General features: G+C 35.1%; 1 protein-coding gene across 1 annotated transcript in view; it reads left to right on the forward strand.

Annotated features, from left to right (window-relative positions):
- SOBP (sine oculis binding protein homolog) overlaps positions 1 to 25,910 on the forward strand; it is a 91,674-nt gene extending 65,764 nt beyond the window's left edge. Inside the window, exons 5-7 of the mRNA XM_072408723.1 lie at positions 1,171 to 1,266; positions 15,022 to 16,973; positions 23,966 to 25,910. Coding sequence (XP_072264824.1) covers positions 1,171 to 1,266; positions 15,022 to 16,971 — 2,046 coding nt within the window. The 3' untranslated portion in view covers positions 16,972 to 16,973; positions 23,966 to 25,910. The remainder of the gene's footprint in view (positions 1 to 1,170; positions 1,267 to 15,021; positions 16,974 to 23,965) is intronic.
- Positions 25,911 to 26,196: the final 286 nt, after the last annotated feature.

Consider the following 26,196-nt stretch of genomic DNA (forward strand, 5'->3'; position numbering starts at 1 on the left):
ATTGGAGCATAAGAATCATCATTTATGACTGGTGCTATTAAATACAGAAAAATGTATTCCTTGACTACACTTCATGTCTGCAGTTACAATGCAGACAACAAACAAATTGCATGGAAAAAAAGCACCATTGACATTGGCCTGGGTTTGTAGTGACAATTCCCAAAGCAAACAGAAAGTTTGAAGTAAAAAATATTTACATAGCAAATCGTTTAAAACCTGTAGTTATCATTTAACTAAAATATTTACACTCATTTCATAAATGAATATGATTTGGTTGAATCATATTAAAGTGAATTGTGGTTTAAGTTTGATGTATATACGTAGTTATCAGATTGCAGTGGTGATTAATATCAAATAAAATGACATGTCTGACCTGGTATGATGACAAAAAAAGTGTTTTTACAGCCCTGGCATTACTCCCTCAGTTTAAATTTATTGGACATGCAAAAGGTTCAACAACAAAAAATGTAGATATCTCAAGATGTCCTAATATTTTCGCACTTATCTATGAATTATTAATATGTTTAATGTTTTTTAATCATTAAAACTTTAGATGCAAAAACAGTATTATGATCTGTTGTATGTTTTCTCATCTGCATTCCTTTTTTTTTATTTTAGAGGTGGACACATAATAACCATATGCACAGACCCTAAGGGTTCAACTACATATGGGATTAAGGGATAGGGGATTTTTAATTGCCTATTAGCATGAAGTTAACTCCTTGCTGACAGATGCCTTATTTGATTTACTTTGATTGAAAATAAAGCTTTTGGGAGACAAATCTAAAAAATATGTTAATGCGTTGTTCTGTTTTTCACATGGGACTCAATTATTAAAACAGTGACACATGCAGGACTAACCTATCAGGATGCATTTGTCATTGTTTTGGAACATTTACAGAATAGCCCAGAAGGTCCCCAGAAGCCTTGTGCACATTGTTCCATGTTGTCCAGTAAGCCCACGGCATGCTCAATAAATTCTGTATTGATGTATAAAAGATGATGACATGTCCAATCTAACCAAAGTATAAGTGGTCTTCCTATAGCAGTATGACATACCATATTTTTGTTTACTGTTTTGGTTTCTGTTTGCTGTTTTGTTTTTGGTTTGTTTTGAATGTAGGTATTATTGTCTCAAGTCCCTAAATAGGCCCTTATATTTCCCTTCAGGCTAGAGATGAAGATGGACATGGTGAAAATTTCCCCCAGCAACACTATGCTAAGGAAACTCCAAGACTTGCCTTCAAGAATAACTGCGAACTACTTGTAAGAATAATAACTTTTAAACAAGTCGAGACTGTTACTTTAGCACAGTGTAAATGCTTGCTTTTTATTCTACTAATGGTATAGCTTAAGGAGCAACTCCACCTAAATGCATTTCTCAGTTTAAGGCTAAGCAGTTGGTATGCTCGAATGTCAGGACTTTACATATGTCTGGAAGCTGGTCGAAGGCTATTGTTTCAGCTATGGAGCTGTTTATATAAAAATCCCAAAGTGTGCCACATGAGTATAGTGTCTGTCCACTGGTGGATTTTCAATATGCTTGGCCTGTCTCATGCATATAAATGCGGTGGAGCAGATCAGACACTGCCTCTTTGGAGAAATTTTTTTAGATGGAGTTGCTTTTAGTATTATTTTAGATATGATATACTAATATATTCTTTGTATTTCTAAAGTTTTATTTAAATTTTTCAGAAATTAATTATATCAGTTGTGTTTTGGACATGTAAGAATATAACAAAACAAATATTCCACACATTTATGGATTAAAACTGCTTACAACTAATATATTCTTTCATATATTTTGTCCTTTTCATAATACATGTGCTTTATAGGAAGAACAGAATACATAAATAGTTAGCCTTTTCTTAAAATGGCATGATTAGAATGGGTACATAACACAATGGGGTTTGTTTTGAATATATACTAAATTATTTAATAAGGGAAAAAGTTGAGTTCAATAAAGCAATCATGAACTAGCAAAAGTTTTATTGCATTCATATTTCCTTTTTTGTTCAGAGTGAACATTAATTTATTAAGTGTTCACTGTGGTAAAATACCTTTACTGGCATTCACTGTTTAAACTGAATTTACACAAAGTGAACAACCTTTATTTCTGTTTTCTATTTTCTCTAAATTCTGCAATAATTTTCAGAGATCACTGTTAAGTGTGTTAACTGAAAGGTAACAATGAAAGAGAAAGGATTTATTACCTTTGCTTTTGGAATTATGTAGTTATATAGGTTATCATATTGCAGCAAACAAAGAAAATTACCATTTGCCTAAAACATTCATTAGGAAGGAAAGTCTTTGCCTGGTGCTGCATCACTAAGCACAGTTCTTATTTTAGGCAGAACCTTAAAAATTTGGTCAATTTAAACCCAAGTGATGCTGGGTAGTCCTGCAAATTACTTAAATCACCGTTTATAATCCTTGTATTGGATAAAGCCTGGATAATTTTTTGTAACAATACTGACCATTTAAACTGAGCATTTAATTAAAAATTAATAACTAGGGATTTTCTTTAGTGATAGTTGCTTGTCAGAATAAACAACAGACCCAGAGACTATCAGCTGATGTTCTGTGCAAAACTCAGTTGTGACTCCTAAGCCTCCCTATTGGCCTTTTAACATGATGAGTGGTCTTACTGACTGATGACATATTTTATTTTTATTAATTTATTTATGTGAAGACTTTTCTATACCTTCAGCTTCTTATATTTTTGGATTTATTGAAACACTAGTCTTAATGAGTTTACTTTATTTGAGGCACTATAAGTATTTCTAAAATCAAGAACAATTAGTTTCAATTGTGTAAATCCAATTCTGTAAAATATTACCATGTATTTTTATTGAAACTCAAAACGGTGTATACCTATAGTATTTAATCTTTAATATTGTGTTCTATCTTAAAAAAAAAAACACATTTTTGAAAATTGTATGTTACACTAAAACTCTACAAGCTAATTTTAACAACAGATAAAGAAATTTGTTTAATTTGATAGAATACACTAATTTTCTTCTTTAATCTATTTTGTTTAATTTGTATTTTGAGTGTATGCATCCTTGCCAGACAATAATGGCATATAACATCAAAACATAAATAATTTTATCAATTATCAACTGGCAAATGATTTAGTTTTGTGTACTTCTTCCATGAGAAGGTTTTCACATTGTGATAAATAACTCTTTTGTGTCTAGAGGTCATTGATGTTAGATGCCCAGGGTGAATTTAGTATCTACATCAGCATAGGTTTGTTAACTCAACAATTAATTTATGACTAACTTGCATAACTAGATAATTTATTTTTAATGGCCTTTAAAGTTTTTTTTACATTGTTTTTATACTAGGATAAGTATTAGTAAATGTATAATTATTTTATACAAATGTAATCTAATAATTAAAGCTTAATAGATAAACCCCTAAATGTTTAAAATTCATAAAGTACTCTAGTAATTCACCTCCAATATATCTTCCTGCAAGTAAGACAATTCCTGCAATAGGAAGCCAATGCTCACTGTACTAAATTCATGGAGGAGCAGCATTGTCACCCTAGGACAGGAATTATGATAGGACTAATGACCACTCCATCTCCCAAGTCATATAATATAGGGGAGAGGTGTTCTGTAGTTCACAGAGGTGAAGAGGCTATGGCTGATAACACTGCTTGAGATGTCTCTGCTGCATATAGAGTAGAAGTCCTTTTTGCCAGAAACAGTAGTTGTTCTTTTGCACATAACTCACAGAAATAAAAAGCCCTTTCAAAGAAATCCCAGTCTAAAGAGAAAATAAAATAAAGTAGTTCCTAGAAATTGCCTAATCACAGTTTAAGAATATGTAAATATGTTAAAAGTGCATAGCAGTTCACAGGTGCACTTTTGGCAAAATATCCACACAACACTTTTGTAAGAGTTCTTTACCAGCTACTCGTCTCTTTAAATTTTTTTCTCTGCCAGTTTATAACTGGGTGCAGTTGCTGCTGTAGTTGGCTGCAATGCTTATCCAGGCAGTTTCAGATCGCTGCTGTGCTATGTTCCTTAGCAGCTTCATTAAATAACATGAACAGCTGGCAAATCTGGTGTTGTATCTAGCTTTGGATGCTGTATCAAGCCATTTTTCAGTCTCTGATATTGATATTCAATATCAATATTGACTGCAATAGTTTTTAATACCAAGCTACTGTCAAAAGAAGGCATAAGGAAGGCACATAGGAAAAATATATTTAATGCAAAACATTTTTGGAAAATACCAATTGACAATTAGAGTATTTTTCATGTGGATTTGGGTGGCATCATTATACAAATCAATTACAAAAACAAGATGTGCACTCTCCTTAAATTTAACTGGACCAATAGTTGATGAAGAAAGCCTATTCCAGACATCCACTGCATTAAAAGAATGTAAGATTCCTGGGAGGCTTATCATGAAATACGGAAGTCTCTTTTAAGTGTAAATTAGTACCCCCCATCCATAAAGCAAAAGTAGTTAAACACATACTGGCAAAATCCATAATTTAAATAAAATACGTGCACATACTTACCAAGTTTGTGGGCTGTTACTGCACTCCAGATGATCTATCATTTTGCAACAGTGAAATGGGTAAACATTGTCATTCATTGGTTGACATGATTGATGATGGATTTACATCACTGGATGATGTTGGCAGACTTAAAATTTATTTTGTAAAATTGGTTTATATGTGTCACTATTTTTGTTTCAATTAAGACTTTGTCACAGAGTTATTAGTTCTTTAGTCCCCTCTGGGAATTAGTAAGCAGTACTTTTGTACCCATTTTCTCACTCCCTTTGATCAGAGAGCACATAAATTTAAAACACTTTTTAAAGGGAGTTTCCAAAATCTACCACATGTCCACATAACAAACCCTCTAATCCTTTTCAGGGTACAGGAGGTGGTAAAGAGATCCTTTCCCTCTTCTAACACTGGGCAGTTTATCGCCTTCTTTTTTGGCTACTTTTTGCCTTGAAAAAAGCTCATTAAAATTTATAGGAAACCCCATAGCAAAGTAAAAGATATAAAAAATCTAAAATGGGCATTTTAGTAAACACACAGAATAAAAGTATTGTTTCTTAATTGACCTTAATCTTTCCCTATAGAGTTGTTATCTTTTCCTATTCTTGCCTTTCATTGCTTCAGTACACACTGACAATATGGTTGCTCCCTGTGACCCTTCCCCCTTTAAAGTTTGGGGGTGACACATACCAAAGCTATTGGCTAATCTAACTATTCCAAATGCAGATGAAAGGATAGGAAGGCCATTATGTGTCCTTTAAAGTATGGCTGCTTAACTTTCCACATAAGGTCACGAAAATTGCAAACGTCAAGCAGCAGAACTTCGACTTGAACTCTCTATGGGTTGAAACGCTAACCTTACCCCTATCCACTTACTACAGTGATGTAGTTTTTTTGCATAAGTAGAAGGGAAATAGAAGGGCCTTAATGTAAAGTAAAGAAAGCTACACTTTGGCAGCCAGAGGTGTCCATGGACAATGCAGTGCACTTCATGCTTCTCAATTTCTGAAGCAGCCAGTTCAACAGTGTTTATTAGTATTTTCTTTTAGACTTTTTTGCTTTCTAAGAAATTGCTCCTTATCCTCCAGCTTGCATTACTTAATTTTAAGTTATTATGTTACTGGCAACAGTTGTCAGAGCAAATAACCAAATAAACACATCTTATTTTTTTTGTAGGGTTTTCATTGTGGCAATTTTGTACTGAGATTTGCTTTAATTTATTTATTCTGATTTCACTTAGCGTCTAGTTAAAAATTTAAACATGGTGTTTCATATATGCTGCAAGGAGAACTGTTCTGCAAAAGTGTGCTATATTTTATTCAAGATTTTCACAAAGCCACATGACAGTGTTTTTTTAATATCAAATGTATTTTAAAGGCAAATGTATTTTATATGTATATCTGAATTTTAGTAAAGGTTAGTGAAGTTTGCCTTTAATACAGCAATTCAGTGTTTGCAGAGTGATCTTACTATAATGAAATGTACCCCTAATTACTCAAAAAGTGTAGTGTGAATACCAGATGTTTATTTTAAAATCACAAGGCTACTGCACAAATCTTAAGGATTTGTGAGCTTTTAAATGATAAAATATAGATAAATTGTTTACCTTTAATTCATTTTTTGAAAAGAGAAGTAGCAATACAGACTCACTATTAATCTATGGATTTTGGATAGCTTTTACAGATACCAGGAACACTGGGGAACATTACCCTTAACAAAAGGATAACAAAGAGTCCCATGTATGCTATGTGCTGCTTAGAATTACAACTCACGCTGAGTACTTCTAAACAACAATTATCTGCATTGCCCAAAATCCCTTTGCCTTTCTTTATGCAGTTTACATAATAATATTAGCAATCTTGCCAATCAAATCAACAGGACAGAAAAGTCTCCTTTTCCTAATTTATGGATATAAAAGGCACGGACTGAGATGCAGTAAGGCTTAGTATATGTCGACAAAATCTATTTCACAATTCAATAAGAACCAACATTTACAATATATTGGCAGCACACCTCACAGAAGTAGCAATACAATTTACATGTTGTTCTGGCAGAATTATTTTCTGTGCACGCATCAACTAGCACCTTTTTTTCTGCAATCTTTTCCTTGATTTGCACAAGCCTATAATGATAACACTGCACATATTAATAACACTGAAAATATTTTTTTGTGGTTTTTAACACTGGTAATTTGCTAGCCACAACTAGCTTTCACTAGCTAACATGATGAAATGGATCAAGGCATCCTGCCAACATATATATTTCAAAATTATAATTGTTGGTGGTAGTTTGTCTTAAACATATTGATCTCTTATTATTTTTGAAAGATGGTCCACTGTGACTGAAAATATAAAATTAATTTTGTAAATTGCTTACCTAAAACATACTTTTGCAGCCTTGCACTTGGTGATTTAATAGTCAGTTTCAGCCACTGGGAAGTGTAAATACAGTTTCTCAACTGGGATGATGGCAATAAGTCGTGGCTCTCTACAAGAGGGCTGACTCTCTACAACAGCCTTCATCAACCTTTCACATTCTTTTCAGGTCTCAGGGAACTCCTGCTAAAACCAATTTCTTAGGTGGTCAGTTGGAATTCCCTTTACATTGGTATTCTAAATGCCGCCCTTCAAAAAGGCTAAATGATCTCTGGTTTCATGCTATTGAGTTACAGTAGTGTTGAGATGGGAAATAGGATGTCAATCATCCATAGGTTAAGGAACCTATAGAAACCCTTAGAGGAACCCTAGGGTTCTACAGAACCCTGGTTGACATTGTCTGCTCTACTCTACTAGAACTTGGCTATTCTGAAGATTCAAATCACTTTCACTGTGTCTGTGTTTCTATGACTCAGAACTCACGTGATGACCATCACATCTGTCCATCAAACACACAAAAGTTGGCCTGAACTTGTATTTCAGTATCCCTAACCCAGACTCTGGCTCTTTGAATGAGCCTCCTGACACCATGACTTGCTAGTACCAATAACCTTTAATTATTATAGTGGCTCAGATAAGCACCTTAATGAGACAGGAAACATCTATGTCTGTGCAGAGACTGGCAAGTAGAAGACTGAGAATATGCTTATCTTGACCTTAATAAGAAAGTGAAAGTAAGGTTTTGAAATGCACTGTAAACTTGCTTCTGTTTTCCCGCAGAGATCAGTTTAATCCACAGGGGCTCTTCCTGGTACAATTCAGAGAGGATGTGCTAATGGCCTGTCAGGAGAGATTTCAAGTCAGAAGGATCCAAAGTGCTTTCTTAGCTTCAGGGTTCTGATGGATATTTTTCCCATTTGTTTATTACTAGGTGAATAGCTTTTTTACTTCTCAAAATGTACATGCTCTGAGGGAGCTGGTGGGCAGGAGAGAGGGGATCTGCAACAAGAGAGCAGTGCTCCCTGTAGTGCTAGGTCTGGTATATAAACCTGATAAAATGGGTTCCAGCATTAATTCACATGTTCTTTACTTGTCACTCATTTTTTTAAAAATACATTGCTAGGGAAACAATGAACATATAGACTGGCAGGTGCAGTTACATTACCATGTCTGTCTGTATGTACATGTTTTATTGCCAACAGTCCAGATGGTGATATTAAAACACATAAATTCTGTAAAACACTTTTACCTGCTTTCCTATAATTTGCACATTCTGTAATGTGCAGCCCAATAGCTTGAAAATGTTGTCTTAAGTGAGCTTTGCTGTCTATCAATGTGATACATTGGAATGGATATGTAGAATAGTGATAGGTACTTGTGAGCTACTAATGTGAGAAAAGGTTAAACTTTGGAAACAAATCATATTTAGTGTTTTTATTCATTCTTTGTTTTTTAACAATATCTTGCTTTAATTAGATTAGAAATCTGAATGTAGGCAATATGACAAAAGATTTGTATGATGTGACTGATTTGCTTAAGTTTCTACCATCTGTAATAGAGCACCCACGGAACGTGCCATTGACAAATTATCAGTGACTGTAAATCAGCTATCACTGTCAACTTCAGTGTCTCTAGCAAGTTAGCATATCACTAGTTTAAGCTGGATGAGCCATGCAGCCTAATTCACTAATTAAACAAGAAGTTTGCCTTAAATTATCCAGTCAATAGCAATAAATTCTTGTAAGCACTATGTCTACATAGCCTACTTGTTTTTATATCATCTGAAGTTGCACTAAAATTTATACCCTGTACAGCCCTGTAGAAAATTGGTCTTTGTGCATCATCCAGACAACTCTATACTGCCATCCACATCTTTACAGAACATCTATAGTGTACTTGCTAATGGCATTTGATAGAATACATAAAAGGTCTCTCTGAACAGTCAAACTATACTAAATGTTGCAGTATAAGTTTGTCAGAACTGATGCTCCTACATTATTTCCTAATTCCTAAATAAACCAATATTCTGATATGAAAGATAAACTCAAGTGCACCTTAGTACCTGGTAAATGTGAAAGCTCACAATCAATCTAACCTGTTTTAACACATTTAAGATGACAGCTAGAAAATAGTTGACCAGCTTGAACAATAACAGAATTAGTTTTTTTAAGTGTTATGGATTGACAGTGAGTAATAGAAAAAAACACAGATAAAGCTGCAATCTATTGCAAGGTATTCTTTAACAGTAATTAAAATTGTATTGGCTTAGTAAAGGGATTTCCCCATTAATGCTTGTCACAAAATGGTACCTACATCTGCACCCTGAACACATTTTCATCTATTAGCGGTAGTAATACTAATTTTTTTGCCGGTGTAATTTTATTTATTTATTTAATTCATTTAATTTTTTGGAGGAGATCACTTACATTTTTAATTAATTGGTAAAATATGATCATATATATGATATATGATATATATATGATATATAACATTACTCGTCACTTCCTGATTCTTATGTTGCAGCAGCAGCAGCAACATAGTTTGGTAAATAACAGATCCCCAGAATACTGATATAATAGTGAAGGAGGAGCAGCACTTACTCCCTGTTAGCATGTTAACAGCCAGCATATGAGCACTAGAGATTAATCATTCATATCAAGACAAATTTAACTACTTTCACTAGCTGCATAAAAATACAGTTGAAAAAAACATATTTTGATTGCGTGAACCCTAGACCGAGCCCCCAAAGACACCTACCAGCACACAGACTGGTAGCCATGTAGGAGGAGGCTATCTTTATTATTTTTGTCCTGCTAGTGTGTACACATGTTTAGTGTGTTAGATGCCGGTTTAAAAAACAAGGCTTTTGTAAGGTCTTTTAGAATTTATAAAATGTTTTACATACAACAGTTACAATGCCCTTAGATACATTTGGGCCTCTTTCAGGTTAGCCGTTCCCAGGTGCATAGCAAACTGCTGCCATGAGTACAGGAGCAGAAAACTACGCTGTAGATATTTAGGTTTGCACGCATTGAGTTTCAGAGGAGAAAGAGCAACGCTGGAAAGCAGAATCAACATGCAGCTTCTAGGAACCATGCCACATTGCCAACATTACTGCTTGCATATAGGTGCACAGAATGATTTGCAACAGAATGGTGCACTTGAGCATGTAGTCAACCACTTCAGTTCGCTGCAAGTCTGAAATTAGCCTTAGTGATGGGTGGTTTGAAAAGGCAGCTTCAGGGAGTGTGCACAGCATTGGTGCAAAATGTAACTTTTCATCCTATTGTATAGTTAGAAAAGGATAATTTAGTTTTTTTTCATTGTCTGTTATCATTTCTGAGAATAAATGTAAAACATCTTCTTTTTTGATATTTTACCATGAGCAGAACAGTTATGCTTTATGTAGGTTGGAAGTGAATATGGGTGTTTCAGCTTGAGCCTGTCTCTGTCGGAGTGGTACTGACTGTAAGCTATGCCTAGGGCAAAAACTTAATTCAGGCTAGATACAGAACTTATCTCCACACGTTCTTGATCATTAATACAATTATGTCTGTGTCAGCTGTGAAGCAGGACAAATACTGAAATGTGCAAATTAATATGTATAAAAAATTAATGCTTGTTGTCTTGTTTTGCTTTACCACACTGTGTAAATTTATATTAAATGTCCAGTTCAAGGTCAACAGGCAAAATATATGTAAATGTGTGTAATATTGTATCAAGCTTTGAATATATATATTTAGGTAGAATAATGGCAGAACGGCAATTAGTTACACATAGGAGTGTTTGTCCAGTCCTTCAATGATGTCCCATGTGCTTGTATATGTCCTTGCAAATGTATATGAGCAAATCAGTGTTAGTAAAAAAAAAATTGGCGTTACTTTTTAAGTTCAATCCAACATTTATTGTTCATGGAGCCTGTAGGGCTAAAATGTATTTTATTGAGTAGGCCAGGTACTGGTAAGATCACATACCTTATATACATACCACAAAAGACAGATAATCTGTTTACATAAACAACCTTCAACATATATTGGCTTACAAAAAATGTTAATAGTGTAAGTAAATCTTTTTATTTTGGCCTGGAATATCATTAGAAAATATGCATATGAAACACACACCAACAGAGCTGACCTGTTCTTAGGACTCGGGTTTGGGTTTTCTATATCCAAAAAATCCTCTGATGCCACATCTTTAATGTGGGTTACTGGCATACAGTGTTTCACAGGAAAGACATTGAATGAACCCAGCTCCATTCAGTTTTTAAGAAGTAGATTGGCAAAATGCCACAAACACATAAATAGCAGGAAGCTGGACCGCAATGATATTTTTTTCTGTTATCAAGGGATTTCTTTGCTTTGGGGAATATCATCTGTATGTAGTAATGTGAAATATACAATCACAGTATTTTATATTTATATCAGTGTAAGTCTCATACATGGGTGTATTCCTTGACTCAGTTTCAATATGGATTATAAAAAAAACTTATCAGAGGGGGTCACAATCTAAAGTCCCCACCATAGGAATGGGTAGAGGGGCTGGAGGTACTCATTATAGTAGAAACACCTAACAGAGACTACTCATGTCTAAAGTCTATAAAGTATGAGAGTTTCTAGGATCATACACTTTTACCCTTTAAGCCCTTCAGTGCTCAAGTGTTATACCCTATATGACCAGAGCAATTGTATATATCCAATATTTTTGTTCGACAATTCCTTTTTTTTTATCAGCTAAGATAACAATTGAATACAAAACCATGGGAATAAGCCATACTTTATTTTGGCAATAATGTTTTTTTCTTTTCATAAATGATTTTATTGTCAATGTAACAGATAGACAAAAAATGGCAAAATGCATTTTTCTAACTTGATCAGTAGCATTTTTGTATTTTAATTGTAAATGAAAACTATGCATTTTATTATATATTATATGTTCTATTAAAAATGACACCTAAATAATTTTTTTGGTAATAAAAAGTAAGGGGAAAACATACTTTTGTTCCAGTGTGCTGTATCAACATACACATGCTAAAGCATTTTTTTTAATGCATGGTCAGCCAATGTACTAAAACGGCCTAAAATAGAGAAATGCATCTAAAGCAAAGCAGCACACTCCATCAAATGATATTGTGTTGTGCTGCAACACTGGGGTATTGACAAAGTGTGTTGAGGTGCCTTTTGAAATTAATCCCATACACAGTAAATGGCACTGTAGTGCACCGGATAACATAATTGCTTGGAATCCAGTCTAACTGCTGATCTTGGTCAATAATGTTCTGGCACATAAGACAGTAAGACAAGCTTATCGTATTAATTTAAAGTGAAACTGTAAACCATTTTAAACTTTGGATAAAGGAGCAGACACCACAAGCTACTTGCTATTAGCTTTGCTACCATGAAAATTGTCATTTGTGGGCGCTGTAGCTTAATGCTGATGTAATAGCTTTGTTTTCTATCTGAGCTAAGCACCAGCAATTACTATCACACTGTACCTCTCTAGCCAAGGAAATTCTTATGGTACATGAAAATTGAGGTTGGCAAGGAAAGATGGCGCCAAACACAGTGGGAACTGGGAAACAAATAATTTACCAAAAAAAAAGTAGGAAGCATAATATTGGCATACTCCGTGTCTATGAAGCATGTTATGTAATTTGTAAATTAGTTTGCAATTTTATTGCACAGGAATACAAAGTTTAAATCCACTTTAGTTTAATGTAAGCTAAGTATTTGCACGATTTTTCTAGTTTGTAAATCATAGCATGAAAGGCATACAGCAGGCATTTATCATTCTTTTGACATTAGGTGTTACATAGCCAAGCCTACTCAGTGTTCAGGTACCAGATTCAAGTCCTGTCCAGGACACTATCTGAATTCATAGGGTTTGTTGGTTCTTCTTCTATTTGTCTGTGGCTTTTTTTCTGAAAAACATACAAGAACTTTGAGTTCCATGCTATACAAACATTTCTATGTTCATTGACTTTGCTTCTCTGACAACAGAGCTGTTCAGGGATTACAAGGGAATCACTATGCCATTGACCCTAATTTGGTTTTATGGTGACCAAGTATACTAAATGCTTTGTTCCCTTCAGTGTTAATAATTAGCAGCTATAGGCCTTCTATCTTTCTACACAGCTACACCTCCGAAGACCAATTTGTATTTGTGACAAATACATCTTTTTGGCAGTAATTTAATTCCTGAATAATTCAAAACTGAAATATACACATTAAAAATAACAAATGGTTGAAGGATCCATTTTTTTTTTTCAAATCCTTTCCAAAAATTAAAGCATCAGGAGAACTGCTGACATCTGTTTATCTGTTTATAGCAATGGCAAGAGAACCCGTATTAATTCTTGTTCAAAATGCCATACGAAGGAAAAGCATTAGTGCAAACAAGAGTCATATTTGAATTGTAGATCATGTCTTAGCCATCTGCGAGAACGGATGGTGTTGAGGAATTAATGTGTTAATGAAATCATAATAATCGCTCAGAAGCAATAAATGCGAAGCCTGAAATTATGGTTTGAAAATTAGGATGTGATAAGTCTTAGAATTTAAAATGTTTATTGTTTTTGAATATTGTCTCAACAACCCTAAATTAGAGAATGAAGACATTACAAACATTTCTTCTGGCCCAGGTAAACAGTCATCGTACTTTGTTTAAGAATATATCTGATTGGTTAATTGGTATTGCTGGTTGCAAAATGAAACCTCCATCCTTTGTCACTGATTCAGTACAAGTACAGTGACCTACTTCATCTGCATCCTGGTTCCAATTTCCTTGATTTAGTAAGCATTTACTAAGTCAGAGATAACCAAACAGCTCTTATGGGAGGTCACCAATGAAAGCTACAAATTCTGTAACACACTTCCTCTACTAGAGTGCCAACATTTACTCATAATTCTGTAATATTCTGTATTCTTGAGCAATGAGCAGCCTATGCCTCTCAGGTCAGTTTAAGCGACCCCCACAATCTTTTTGGCTATCTGTAATTTTTCCCAATAGCCATAAATGAGGCATTCTTCCAACTGTTCATCAGGCTAACATATTCTGAGTTATGAATATAGTTTTTTTTTCAGCAATTAAAGCAAGGTTTCCCTAAAGACTTGAAATTTAGTTTAAGGGTTTCCCTATGTTAAAAACATTTAGAAAGGAAAGTGGTGATTTATAGTCAATTGAGTTGAATAGGACTGAGCCCATAGTAGTTCAACAGAGACAGAGAAATCAGGAACGTATGCATTCGCTCAATTTTTGGCACAAACATAAAGATTTTTTTATACTTGTGAAACTGATAAAAAACTAAATAGTATTTTTAACAGATCAAAAGGCAATAACTAAAAAGAATTTACTGGTAGAGTTCATGTGCACTAAAGAAACAGTCTTAAAGCAGAACTATCAGTAAAAAAAAAAAACAACACTTACCTTTACAGCTGGAAAGTCGTTGATCCTAGTACAGTCAGTCCCATGACATCCCTCTTTGTTCTGGCACAGGCTGTACAGCGAGCGTCACAATCTTTTTCCTCTTTTTCCTGGTTCTTCTTCCTACATCATTCCAACATGCACTCTGCAGGCATGTGATCCGGTGACGAGCCTTACAAAAATATGAAATAAAAGTGTTGATCTCACTGCGCATGCATTTTTTTTTACATTAGAAAAAAGCACCTTCTGCACATGCCCGAGATCAGGCATGCACAAAAGGAGCAGCCCACAGGCCCCTGGGAAAAGTGATATATTTATCTGAGTATGAAAAACAATATGCCAGTTATGACACATATTCTGTTAAGGGTAAATCATGTATTTTTTAAGCTATTCATATGCTTTGATTTATCAAATTACAAAAAGTACAGTATAAAAGCCAGTGTATTAGCTCCTAAAATGGGCAATATACTAGTGCAAATGATTTTAATGATTTTAAGTAAGCTCAAGTAATTTTGAGAGAAGCAAAATTGAAATGAGGGAAGTGTCTTGCGTGATGAATAATAATTGTAATGTATACAAATAAGAAGGAATATAGTTTTTATTTATAGTTTTGTACAATGAATTGAGTAAGCATATTATTTTTTTACTGTCTTCAGTATACATTCATCTTGCTAATTTTATTTTTTTCTATTTTAGGTATGCGATTGGTGTAAACATATACGGCATACTAAAGAATATTTAGACTTTGGGGATGGAGAGAGAAGGCTTCAGTTCTGCAGTGCAAAATGTCTCAATCAATACAAAATGGACATTTTTTACAAAGAAACACAAGCCAACCTTCCAGCTGGACTGTGCAACACATTACATACCCCAACAGACAGTAAAGCAGAAGGCACAGGGGTACAGCTGCTAACTCCAGATTCCTGGAATATACCACTGACAGATGCTCGTAGAAAGGTTCCATCCCCAGCATCTGCAGCTGGCCAAGTACAAGGTCCTGGATCATCGGCTTCTACCACTGCCTCCCCATCTGATGCTGCCAACAGTTCTGCTACTAAAATTCCCACACCAGTTCCCAAGTCCATTCCGATGAATGACAGTCCAAATATTGCACCAGTTCCTGTCCCACCACCTGCCAGTATTGTGCCTCCCATGGGCGTACCACCAAGGAGTCCTCCCATGATTATGACTAACAGAGGACCGGTTCCTCTGCCCATATTTATGGAACAGCAAATTATACAGCAAATACGCCCACCTTTTTTACGAGGTCCCCACGGTTCAAGTCCCAACAGCCCTTTGCCCAATTCAATTATCCCTGGTATGGGTCCACCTCCAGGTGGTCCTAGAGTTATGGGTCCTACATCTAGTCCTATGCATAGACCAATGTTATCACCTCATATTCATCCACCAAATACACCTACAATACCGGGCAACCCACCAGGATTGCTTCCACCACATCCACCTGGAGGTCCACTTCCAAGTCTTCCTTTCCCTCCCATGGGCATGATGCCAAATGGTCCCATACATATGCCACAAATGGTAAATTTTGGCTTGCCATCTCTTGCACCTTTAGTGCCACCCCCCACTCTTTTAGTGCCATATCCTGTTATAGTCCCTTTACCTGTTCCAATACCAATTCCCATACCTATTCCTCACGTGGTGGATTCCAAACCTCCAAATGACTTCTCCAGCAATGGTGAAAGCATCATTCCAAGTTCATCAAGTGATGCACCAGGTGCAAAGCCAAAGGATAACTCTTTGTCCCCAAGGGATTCTAAACAAAAGTCCTTAAAGCCTTCTGATTCATCTCCTGGTGGTTCAGGGCATTCATCCCACCAGGCTACAGTTGTTCAGGAACAAATGAAAACTGAAGTTGTAGATTTAACAGTGAGGATAGCAAGCCCAGAAAATATTAAACATAGTATCATTAATACACTTCAGGTCCCACAGGATGGAGTCATAGATTTAACTGTGGCACACAGGTCTAGACTTTCCAATGTCATACATAGAGCTCTTAATTCTCCATTTAAACTTGAATCTGAACCTAACAGTGTTGTAAACTTATCTTTCAATAATTCAGATAGAACCAATTGTAATGACTGTATGGAAAATAGTATTTCTTTGGAGACAAAAGTATATTCCTCCAGTGACTCTAATTTTTGTGGTCCAGTGTCACGGACCCCCAGTACTCCAGGACTGGAAACCAGTGCAGCAGTTTGTAATGTTATTGTAAATGGTGCAAAGAACACAGAGAGTTCTAAAAACTCTGATAAATTACATGAGCAAAGGAAGACATTGTTAGAAAAGGAGCCAGTAGTAAGTGAATTGGAATCTGTTAAAGAAAACAACTGCGCTTCAAATTGTCATTCAGAGCTGGAAACCAGCAAGAAGAATCTTGTGGATGAGTCCCTAATTCCTGGGGACAAACAAGATCCTAATCTAAATAACCCGGCTGATGAGGACCATGCTTATGCTTTGAGGATGTTGCCTAAAACAGGTTGTGTTATCCAGCCTGTGCCAAAACCAGCAGAAAAGACTGCGATGACCCCTTGTATAATCTCAACTCCAATACTATCCACAGGAACCGAAGACTTGGAACCACCACTGAAAAGAAGGTGCCTCCGTATTCGAAATCAAAATAAATAAAGGTTTGTGTAAATCTTCCTTTGTCAATAAAACTGTGTGTGTTATGCTTGATCCAGTATAGTACAGTCATTCAGTGCAAATCCCATATTCACAATTGTCAGAATATGTTCAGCAACACTATATGTAAAGGTGTCCCAGGGTGCTGAAGAAGATCATTTCACTATGGGGTCTTTATGTACTAATGCAGTATTTACTGTACCTTGCTCAAAGTGAGAAAAGTTTAACACAAATCTCAGTATCAAGATGGTCAGGTTCACAAACAAATACTGACACAGAACTGGTCTGTACCTTTCTCTTAGGTAAGTTGCTTGTCCCTAATAACCCCAATGGGGTCATTAGGGACATGCATTTGACCTAAAAGAAATTATAATTTATATTGCAGTCATTTTATATTTAAAATATACTACAGTTGACATTCAAAAATCCGGCAACCTCGGGGCCTGAGGTGCGCCGGACTTTTTTTTTAAACTTACCTACACACACAGACCAGTCTTCCTCTCGCAGCACCCACTGACATCTGGCACAGTTCCAGGGAGCAGGTAGCAGGGACGTCTCAATGTGTATTTAGTTTATCAAGCAAGTGTTTTTGCAGAACAGCGCCAAAACATTAGTGGCCAAACGGTGTACTGCAGTCCCTGTATTGAGTATGCGATCTGAAACTCATGCCGGGAAACTGAAGTAAACGGATTATCGGTGGCCGGATTTTCAAATGTCAACTGTATTAGTTGTTAAATTTAAGATTTATTTTTCATCTTTTGTAATTGTTTACTTTTTTAAATAAATGGGCTCTGAAAACACTTGATCACATTGGCTTAAAAGCAAGTTAATGTAGGTGAATCTGCTCAAACATATGCATGCAGATTTATAAATCAGGATTTCTTGTTTTCCTAAAGTGCATGACTCCACAGACCAGAAAGATGTGTTTGTATGCATAAAGACTTATTCATATATTCATATAGCATATCTCTGCCTATCTACTTCTCAGTTGTATTTTTAATTTGTGGTAAGTATGCTCATTGTGGATGTTTCCCCTTACTTCAAGCTCAGAAAAATGGAGAAGGATCACAAATTTCTAGGCGGATGATCAAAAATTGAAAGTGATACACATATTTTTTTAATATAAGGCCACATACCTCTGCTACTTATATTTAAAACAAACAATATTGATCTCTATTATAACCTTTAATGTATGAGGTCAAAGTTTGATGTGTGTGAGTATCAATGCGTGAGTATCAATGAGCTATTTGAACTGGCCTGAAGCATTGAAGCCCTCTCTTATTCCTATGTCATTTTAGTCTATTTATTTGTGTAAGTCTCTGATTTTAAATATTTTCTGCTCCTTGTAAGCTGGTTTAGATTGATAAAATGTGTGCTCACCTTATGTGATCCCAATATGGTATGTTTGACATGTCTGCTTGGTCTGCAGTGCAATGTGTGAGAAGAGTCCAGTTCAGTGCAGAACATCTTGCTGTGGGAACAAAATTAAGCATGTCACTTTACTTTACTGTCAGTGAAGTACCATAAACCTTCTTGTAAACCAGAGAAAATTAACCCATATACATCTTTTGCACCCTTGTAACTTATATAACTTACATATCCTCAAAATCTAAAGTAAAACTGTTTTATTTGGTCACATTTCTTTTGGAGAATAGCTGAGGATTTATTACCAGGTATTTAATGTTACAGTTTATTACTTACTAGTACTGTTGAAAGGTATGAAGAAAGGTGTACGTTTTTAGCAGATATAGTGTGCCTTACAATTTTTTACAGTGTATGTAAAACCAAATCTTTTTTTCTATTTGGGATTTTTGTATAGTAGGGATGGGGTTAAGTTCTGTGAGTTTATTTTTTACTCCTGATCCCTTTTTGTCTCTCAGGAACAATCAGGACAATTAAAGAGGGTGGATAACCCCAGCAAAGACACAGACAGTAATTCATTTTGATAGGGGTCAATGATTTTCTCTACTGCATCCAAAAAGCAAAAAGACCATAATACTGCAATTATAGTATATTGGTCATTGTGATATTTTTGTAACTTAATAGAGGTGTATTTTTAATTGCCTTGTGGCCACATTGCCACAAGGCAATGTGGCACAGCTATATAGATAAGGTCTCATCTGAAAATAAATCTCTTTCCCAACCTCCAAAACAGAGGTTGGCGTAGCTAGGGACACAACATGTGCCCATATATATTCCTTTCGGTTTGTAGGTATAATAACTCATCAAAAAGAAATGTATTTCTAGTTCGAATAAACTTCGACTTAATCTTGTTGTAGGATAAATTCGCAATATGGCCAAAATGTTTGATCTCTCTCCATCAAGAAATTTCTTAAAGTCATGATACCCAGGTGGTTTGGGATGCTCGCGTATAATGCTTGGGTATCTTAAATAATCCCTTCTGGGATTGCATAAAATACTTGTAATGACAGAGGAGCAAGAGAGTCAAAAAATGGCTTATGGTAAGATAGGCAAAGGCCAATGGGACCTGGAGTCTTACCTGGTGAAGAAGCAGAAATAGCTTCTTGCAATTCACTGGCTGTCAGTAAAGTATTAAGATGGAGGAGGAGAAGGTGTGAGCTGGATAAACAGAAGTGTCTATGCTACATAGTCTATCCTACTATGATGCAGAATAGAAGAAGAAGGTCAGAAAAAAGAAAGTAAACTAGCAAAGAGAGGCGAATAAAAATGATGTCAATCTTTTATTCATACCTTGCGTTTTAAAGTATAACTTCTATATAAAAGTACTATAAGTAACATTGATTTTACATGGTCTCATTTAAAAGATGTTGTAGACCATCTGGACTACAGTTATTTATGACTTTGATGAGATTAAAGTGAACGATTTAGTAACACACAACAGATGCTAGATTGGAAGTCTTATAACTGGTTTACCCAGTATGTGTGTGGAGTATATTAGATATTTTAAAATATTAACCCAATATAAGCAGTTACTTTTAAAGTTATTCTCAAAATAATAAATTTTTAAAAGACCAGTTAAAAAGCTTAATTTCATAATTAGCTAAGCATGTAATAAAATAATTGTAATATGTGATTAACACTGCAAAAGACCCAGCTAATTTATATTTAGAAAATAATTTATTTTGTACTTTACTGATTACTGTTATATGTTGGCAGAAAACCAGCAATGCATGATTTGAAAAAATCTCCAAGATTCACCTATGAATAAAAAAGCAGTTGAAATAAATTAAAGGGAAATAAAGCAGCAGCAGCATGAAGACGCAGTCCAGTAATGCTATTTTATTACAGCAGAATTTAGGTCTATTAAAATAATGCTGATAAACTTTTTAGGAGACTGTGCAAGTCTCTTCCGCCAAAGATCTTTCTGCTGCTTGCCATATCTCTCTTCTGATTGCATACACTGAGCCACACATGCACAGCTCCTATATATATATATATATATATATATATATATATATATATATATATGTATAGTCTTGGGCAAATTAACCTGGCAGAATAAAAATGGCCGAAGACACCAAACCAGAAGAAGACCACAATATTGAAGGGCAGTCCAACACTGTAGGTGTTCCTCTTTCAGTAAGTTTGCCATGATGTACTAATATAATCTGCACAAAAACTATGGTAAAGAAAATTAATTGTGGCCCCAAATGGGTACAATTTTCTAAAAGTTTAGTTCTTCTTTAAGATGGAACTGAAATGGAATGTTTTGGGATGAAAGATAAAACTTTGAGGATCTGGAAAGGTATTAAAGGTTTAATTTCAATGGACTAAAGAGGGTGTTTATGTGGCTGGGGTCATCATTATTACTCAACACCTACTATAGATGATGTTTCTTACCTCATATATCAGCCTTTAAAGTGTGAATTCAGTTTTGTTGAGAAAATAATAACACTCTAGGTAAACATTTACCTAGAACCTAGAACATAGAACATAGTACATAGAACATAGCTGATCTATAGAATAAATTGTGGATGAGGGCATCAAGGGATGCAGGTCATTCCATTTTAGTCTATTAATGTGGTTGAGCTTATTAGTCATGTGTCTTTTTCAACTCATGTAAACTTTAATTGATCTGGTTAGTGGCCACTAGAATCTCTTAGAATATTGAAGAATGAAACCTTTTGGTTTTCTGGATCTGCAAAAACTGAAAATATCCAAATGTTCAGCCTGAAGACTCATATACATGTCGTTTGTTCTCTGAAGGGCCACTTAACGATCTATAAAAAGAACCAATGCCACATCATTACTTCAGTCTGGTTATGAGTGGATGAAGGTTGTGAAAATGACATTAGACATTTATGACACTAAAATGTTGCAACTGTTTATTTTGTTAAGTACCTAAGTACTTATGTTGTAGCTAGGGGACTAGAGAAGAGTGATTTGTTTCTTTAGCATATGAATAGACATGGCCACAGATAATTTGCATGTTTTGTATACTAATTTCTGTAATCTTGTGCAATACATTGCCAGTTTGTTTCAGAAATAGCAGCATTCATACATTATAGCATCATCGTATTCTACTCGCCAACTATACAGATAATGAAGCAATTAAGTCTAATTAACGTCTATTTAAAGAAGCTATGCAGTGCCAGTAAGATTACATTTGTTCCAGAATAATAATCATTCTAAATTATTACAAACTAATTTGCTATAGCAGATGCAAATTTTATTTTGATCTGTAAAACTTGGAAAACAATGATTTTGCTGATCACTGAGGAAGAGGAACTTAAGTGTTTCAATGGTGACTTCCGAGTAATGGTTACATCATTATATTGTCAAGATTAGGCACTTGTCATGTGCTGACACTTTAAACTCTATTATAAATGGAAATGTAGCAATATGTGTATCACTTTAAAAATACTCTACGTATCATTATAAGTAAGGATGCAAACTGCTCCTCTGTCTAATCCCTGCATTTCCACATGAAGTGAATATCACTCAAATTTGGAAAGTGGTGTAGTTGAGGTTTTTCCCACTTAGTTGGTTAAAGCAGACCTTCCACTAATGTCTGCTTACACAGCCCGAACCCCCTCCCAAATTGTTTACTGTTAATAAGTGAAAAATATACCTGAAATATTTTTTAAAAGTTGGATAGAGTATATAATGGCTAAAAATGCTATTCTTTTTTTTATCATCTTTTTCATGTTCTTTAGTCAAAGTCTCTCTAAATAAGGGAAACTTACTCTAAGTCTCAAGAAGAAATACCCGCTGTTAAAGATAAGGATGCACTGAAAGTGTTTCCTATGTATTTATTTTCCTTTTTTCCAATTTTTACTGGTTAAAGTATTCATACTTTTGAGTGGGTTATGATGGATCGCTTGGTCTTAATGATCTTTTGTGCATTATAGTTGTCCACCAGTAGATGGAAAAGTGTCCTTATGTAAAGTGTGTAACAAACTCTAATAATATGTCTCTGATGGTAAGAGTTTTTTTTAGATACTCTACATGATGACACAGCACCATCTAGTGGAATGAACCAAGTGTAATCCAAGATTCATTTTCTAATGTTATTATCAGATCAAAATCATCTTGGTATATATATTTACATACCCTTTTAATGCCTCACATCCTTATATACGTTGCTTGTCACAGACCTTTGAAATCTGGACCTTTAAGTTATGTTTAACTATCGATGTTAGCAGAAGAATGCAGATCTGCTTCATACACTCACTGATGCTTGTGGTCAATGAAATTTGGGAAACTTTTTTTTTGTGGATCCAAAAAATCACCATGTGTGTACCCAGCTTTAAGATATATATGTCGCAACAGATTGTGTCTGGGCTTTTTTCACTGTGCCAAACAAAGTATAAACAAACCTTTGGTCCCATTTAGCAAATGTATTTCATCGAACAGACTGTTTTACTGTAAGATTCCCTTTAAACAAGTAGTTGTTATCTAGGAAACATATGGTTGTTTGAAGTCAGGCAGATGTAGTCATTATGCAATAGTGTCTGTATATATTTTTATGAACTAAAAGGCTTCCTCAATCTTTTATCTTTCATAGTTTTAATGTGATGGAAAAAAAAAAAAAACATATATATATATATATATATATATATATCATGTGTCAACAAAGCCAAATGTTTGGTAATGACAAGACACACATATATAGTATATATATATATATATATATATATATATATATATATATATATATATGGATTTATTTGACCATCTGCCACGCCTAAGTTGCAACTTCTCTATTCTGTTTATACAACAGTGCAAAAAAAATTTCCAAGGTTAAAGACATAAGAAAGAGATTAGCTGTGAAGTGAGACAGTGGAGAGAAGTAGGAATTTTCAAAGTTTATTTTAATTTTCGCTATTCAACACTATAGATGTATGCTACACTAGCAATTACTAATAAAACACCCACATTCTGGCTGGCTGGTTTCTACATACTTTCTGGTTGGTTGAACCAGTGAGGTATTGCTTCATCACGTCTTTCCTACAGGCAATTATTATTGACTATTACTAGCAAGTTACAAAATTGCTGATGTCATCAACCTCAACTAATCATGTCCCATTTGTGTAAATATATGTGCATATACACAAAAGAAATGTTTTACAGGTGGATACTTAAAAATATTTTCCATTTTAAGTTATCAGTCAAAACAAAAGTCATATCTACCAAAAGGTGATGTCTAGAGAGCTGTGTCAGCTCCTAGTCTCTTATATGTTTTGGGTATTCCAAAAGTAAGGTTTTAATGTTCCTTTCAATGTGGTGGTTGTGGTGTTCCTCCAAACTTTATTTGACCCAAATATTAAATTAGAAACCCAACAGGGGCAATAGGAACCCCTCATAATGACCATTGCTGGTGGTTATACCCAGGAACAGTACAGAATCTTACCAACAGAGTCACCAAGCTGTTGCATTTTTAGAAGAATGAAATTATAAAGAAGGCATTACTTTCACCAAAATATAGATCACATTTAACTTTTATATTGTACCTTTCAAGCCAATCTGTCCTTTTTTAGTATTAATATTGTTCTTTTTTATTTTTTTTGCATAGGTTGCTGGCTAACAGGGTATCGTGCATGGAAATGGGAGCAGCGCAATCTATCCATTCACTAGAAGACACCAGCTGGTCCTCTCCCTATTTACATCTCCCTGGCCACTGCCTTTGCTGAACACAAATTTCCTGCTGTCCCTACCCGTTATGCTGTCATGCAAGAAAAGCCATGCCATCCATCCCATAGGATGCTGAGCATTCCCCTTCTCAACTTTTTCCTACAGCTACAGGTTCTTTCAGAAAAAAAACAGTGGACCAATTGATTATTTATCCCCTCAATGTCTGTAGGGTTTGGACATATATGACTGGAAATATTTGGACCCCTGCATTTTCATTGTTTTTAAGAGACTGTATATTGTTTTGCTGCTACAATGAGAATTGTACTTTGCTATGTAAGGTCTGGAACTGTTCAAAGGGTAAAGGTTTTGTACTGGGGTAGCAACGCTTCAAAGTCATCTCACTCTTACCCATGATGCACTTTTTTTTTAATTGAAATGATTTAAAACAGAAGTTTTAATGCCTAATAGTGTACTTTTTTATTTTAACAAAGGCCACCTTTATGTATAATGCCATATTTTCAGTGTTAGATTTTAATCCTTCAACAGAACGCAGTCTACGGCAGCATGAATAGTTCATATTGTGGTTTCTTGTACAGGCTGGATGGCAAAGAAGATCTGTAAATGTTTATTCTGCTCAAATTTCCTTTAAAAACTCTCTCTAAACTGCACCCCAATTGGGAACAGAGCAAACGTGTTGAACTAAAGACCAGAATTCCCTGAGGGGGTAAAGCAATCTGACAGAGGAGGGAGGAGATATTTGTTGAGCGTCATCAGAGATATGGGATGAAATTTCACCCTCTTTAGATTTCACTGATCCAGGAAGCCAGTGAGACAATCTCTCCCCGTACTAGCAGCCCTTTCACTATAATTAAAATAGTATGGGCATACCAGTAACGGAATAGGGGCCAAGTATAAGGAATGTTTTTTTCCCCAAACCCCTATCTATGGAACCACACTCCCCTTTTTTCTCCTGCCTGCTATTCTGTTTTTGTGTTTGTTGACTCCTGTCTGGATAATGAAAATGTGCAATTCAGTCCTCAGTCACTGGTATGAGGATATAACAGGGTAGAAGTCACATTATGTGCACTTGTACAGATGTAGTCAAGAGTCCAAAATGACAGTAGCTTAGAGCTCATGTGCTGGCACTTATATCTGACAAAGAATTATAGAACCGATGTGAAGTGTCCCCCCACCCCCTTCCTTTTTTTAAAAGACAAGTTTCGAAGAATTTCAATCACATTGTGATTCAGTGTATATGTTTACTAACTCCAATAAAGCATTTGCTCATTCACTTTTTCTGCACAGCGGCTGCTATTTGACATAGTCATGAATTTTATACCTTGATGTCGAGACGAGATAAAGGCATTCTGTGCAGTACAGAACATAGCAGCTTTTTAGTGTATGTGTACTGTTAGTACTCTGTATATACTGTATTTCTATAGCTTCATTTGTAAAAAAGAAAAAAAGAAGAAAAAAAAAAAAAAACAGAATCACTTAGCAGTTTAAAGTATTGTTTTTGGAAACAATCCCCTTAATTTATTAACATGGACTCAGTTCTGATCTTTTGGAGTGTCAAATCCTATTTTTGTCATGCTACATGTCTCCACAGTTGTAACTCTGAACCTGTTGGGAGCAGCAGAACCATCCAAATGTTTCCAAAATGAAAAAAATACAACACATAATTCTTTGGTACATTTGAAGAAAAAGCTTTGTATTGTTAACATTCCCACTGTGAAGAGGGCGACGTGTGTGTGGACAGGACTTAACGTACAACTGAGGTGTTGCTGTTTGTGTTTTGTTGGTTTGGACTCATAGGATAATGTCTTGATGGGCTGTTCTTTAGAACATCTCTTTTTATCTTATAAATTTATGTGCAAACTTTAAAATTGTGTTTTTTTCATGATTTACAAACATGTCATACGTATGAGATATACACGAGATATTGTTAAATGTTTTTATCAGACAATGGTCACACCATCTGTCAGTAGGCTAATTGTGTTGCGGCCAGTGTAGAAAGGCTTTGGGCTGATGTTGTTGGCAACAGTCTGACATCATTTTGAGATGCTTCTGAGATTATTTAGAATTCATTGACAAATTACTCTGACCTGCAGTTGACCTACTTCAAAAGGGTTTGACATTCTAGTAACCCATTGAAACAAGTTTTTAGTCCCA

This window comes from Pyxicephalus adspersus, chromosome 4, assembly GCF_032062135.1.
Source record: "Pyxicephalus adspersus chromosome 4, UCB_Pads_2.0, whole genome shotgun sequence".
NCBI lineage: Eukaryota > Metazoa > Chordata > Amphibia > Anura > Pyxicephalidae > Pyxicephalus > Pyxicephalus adspersus.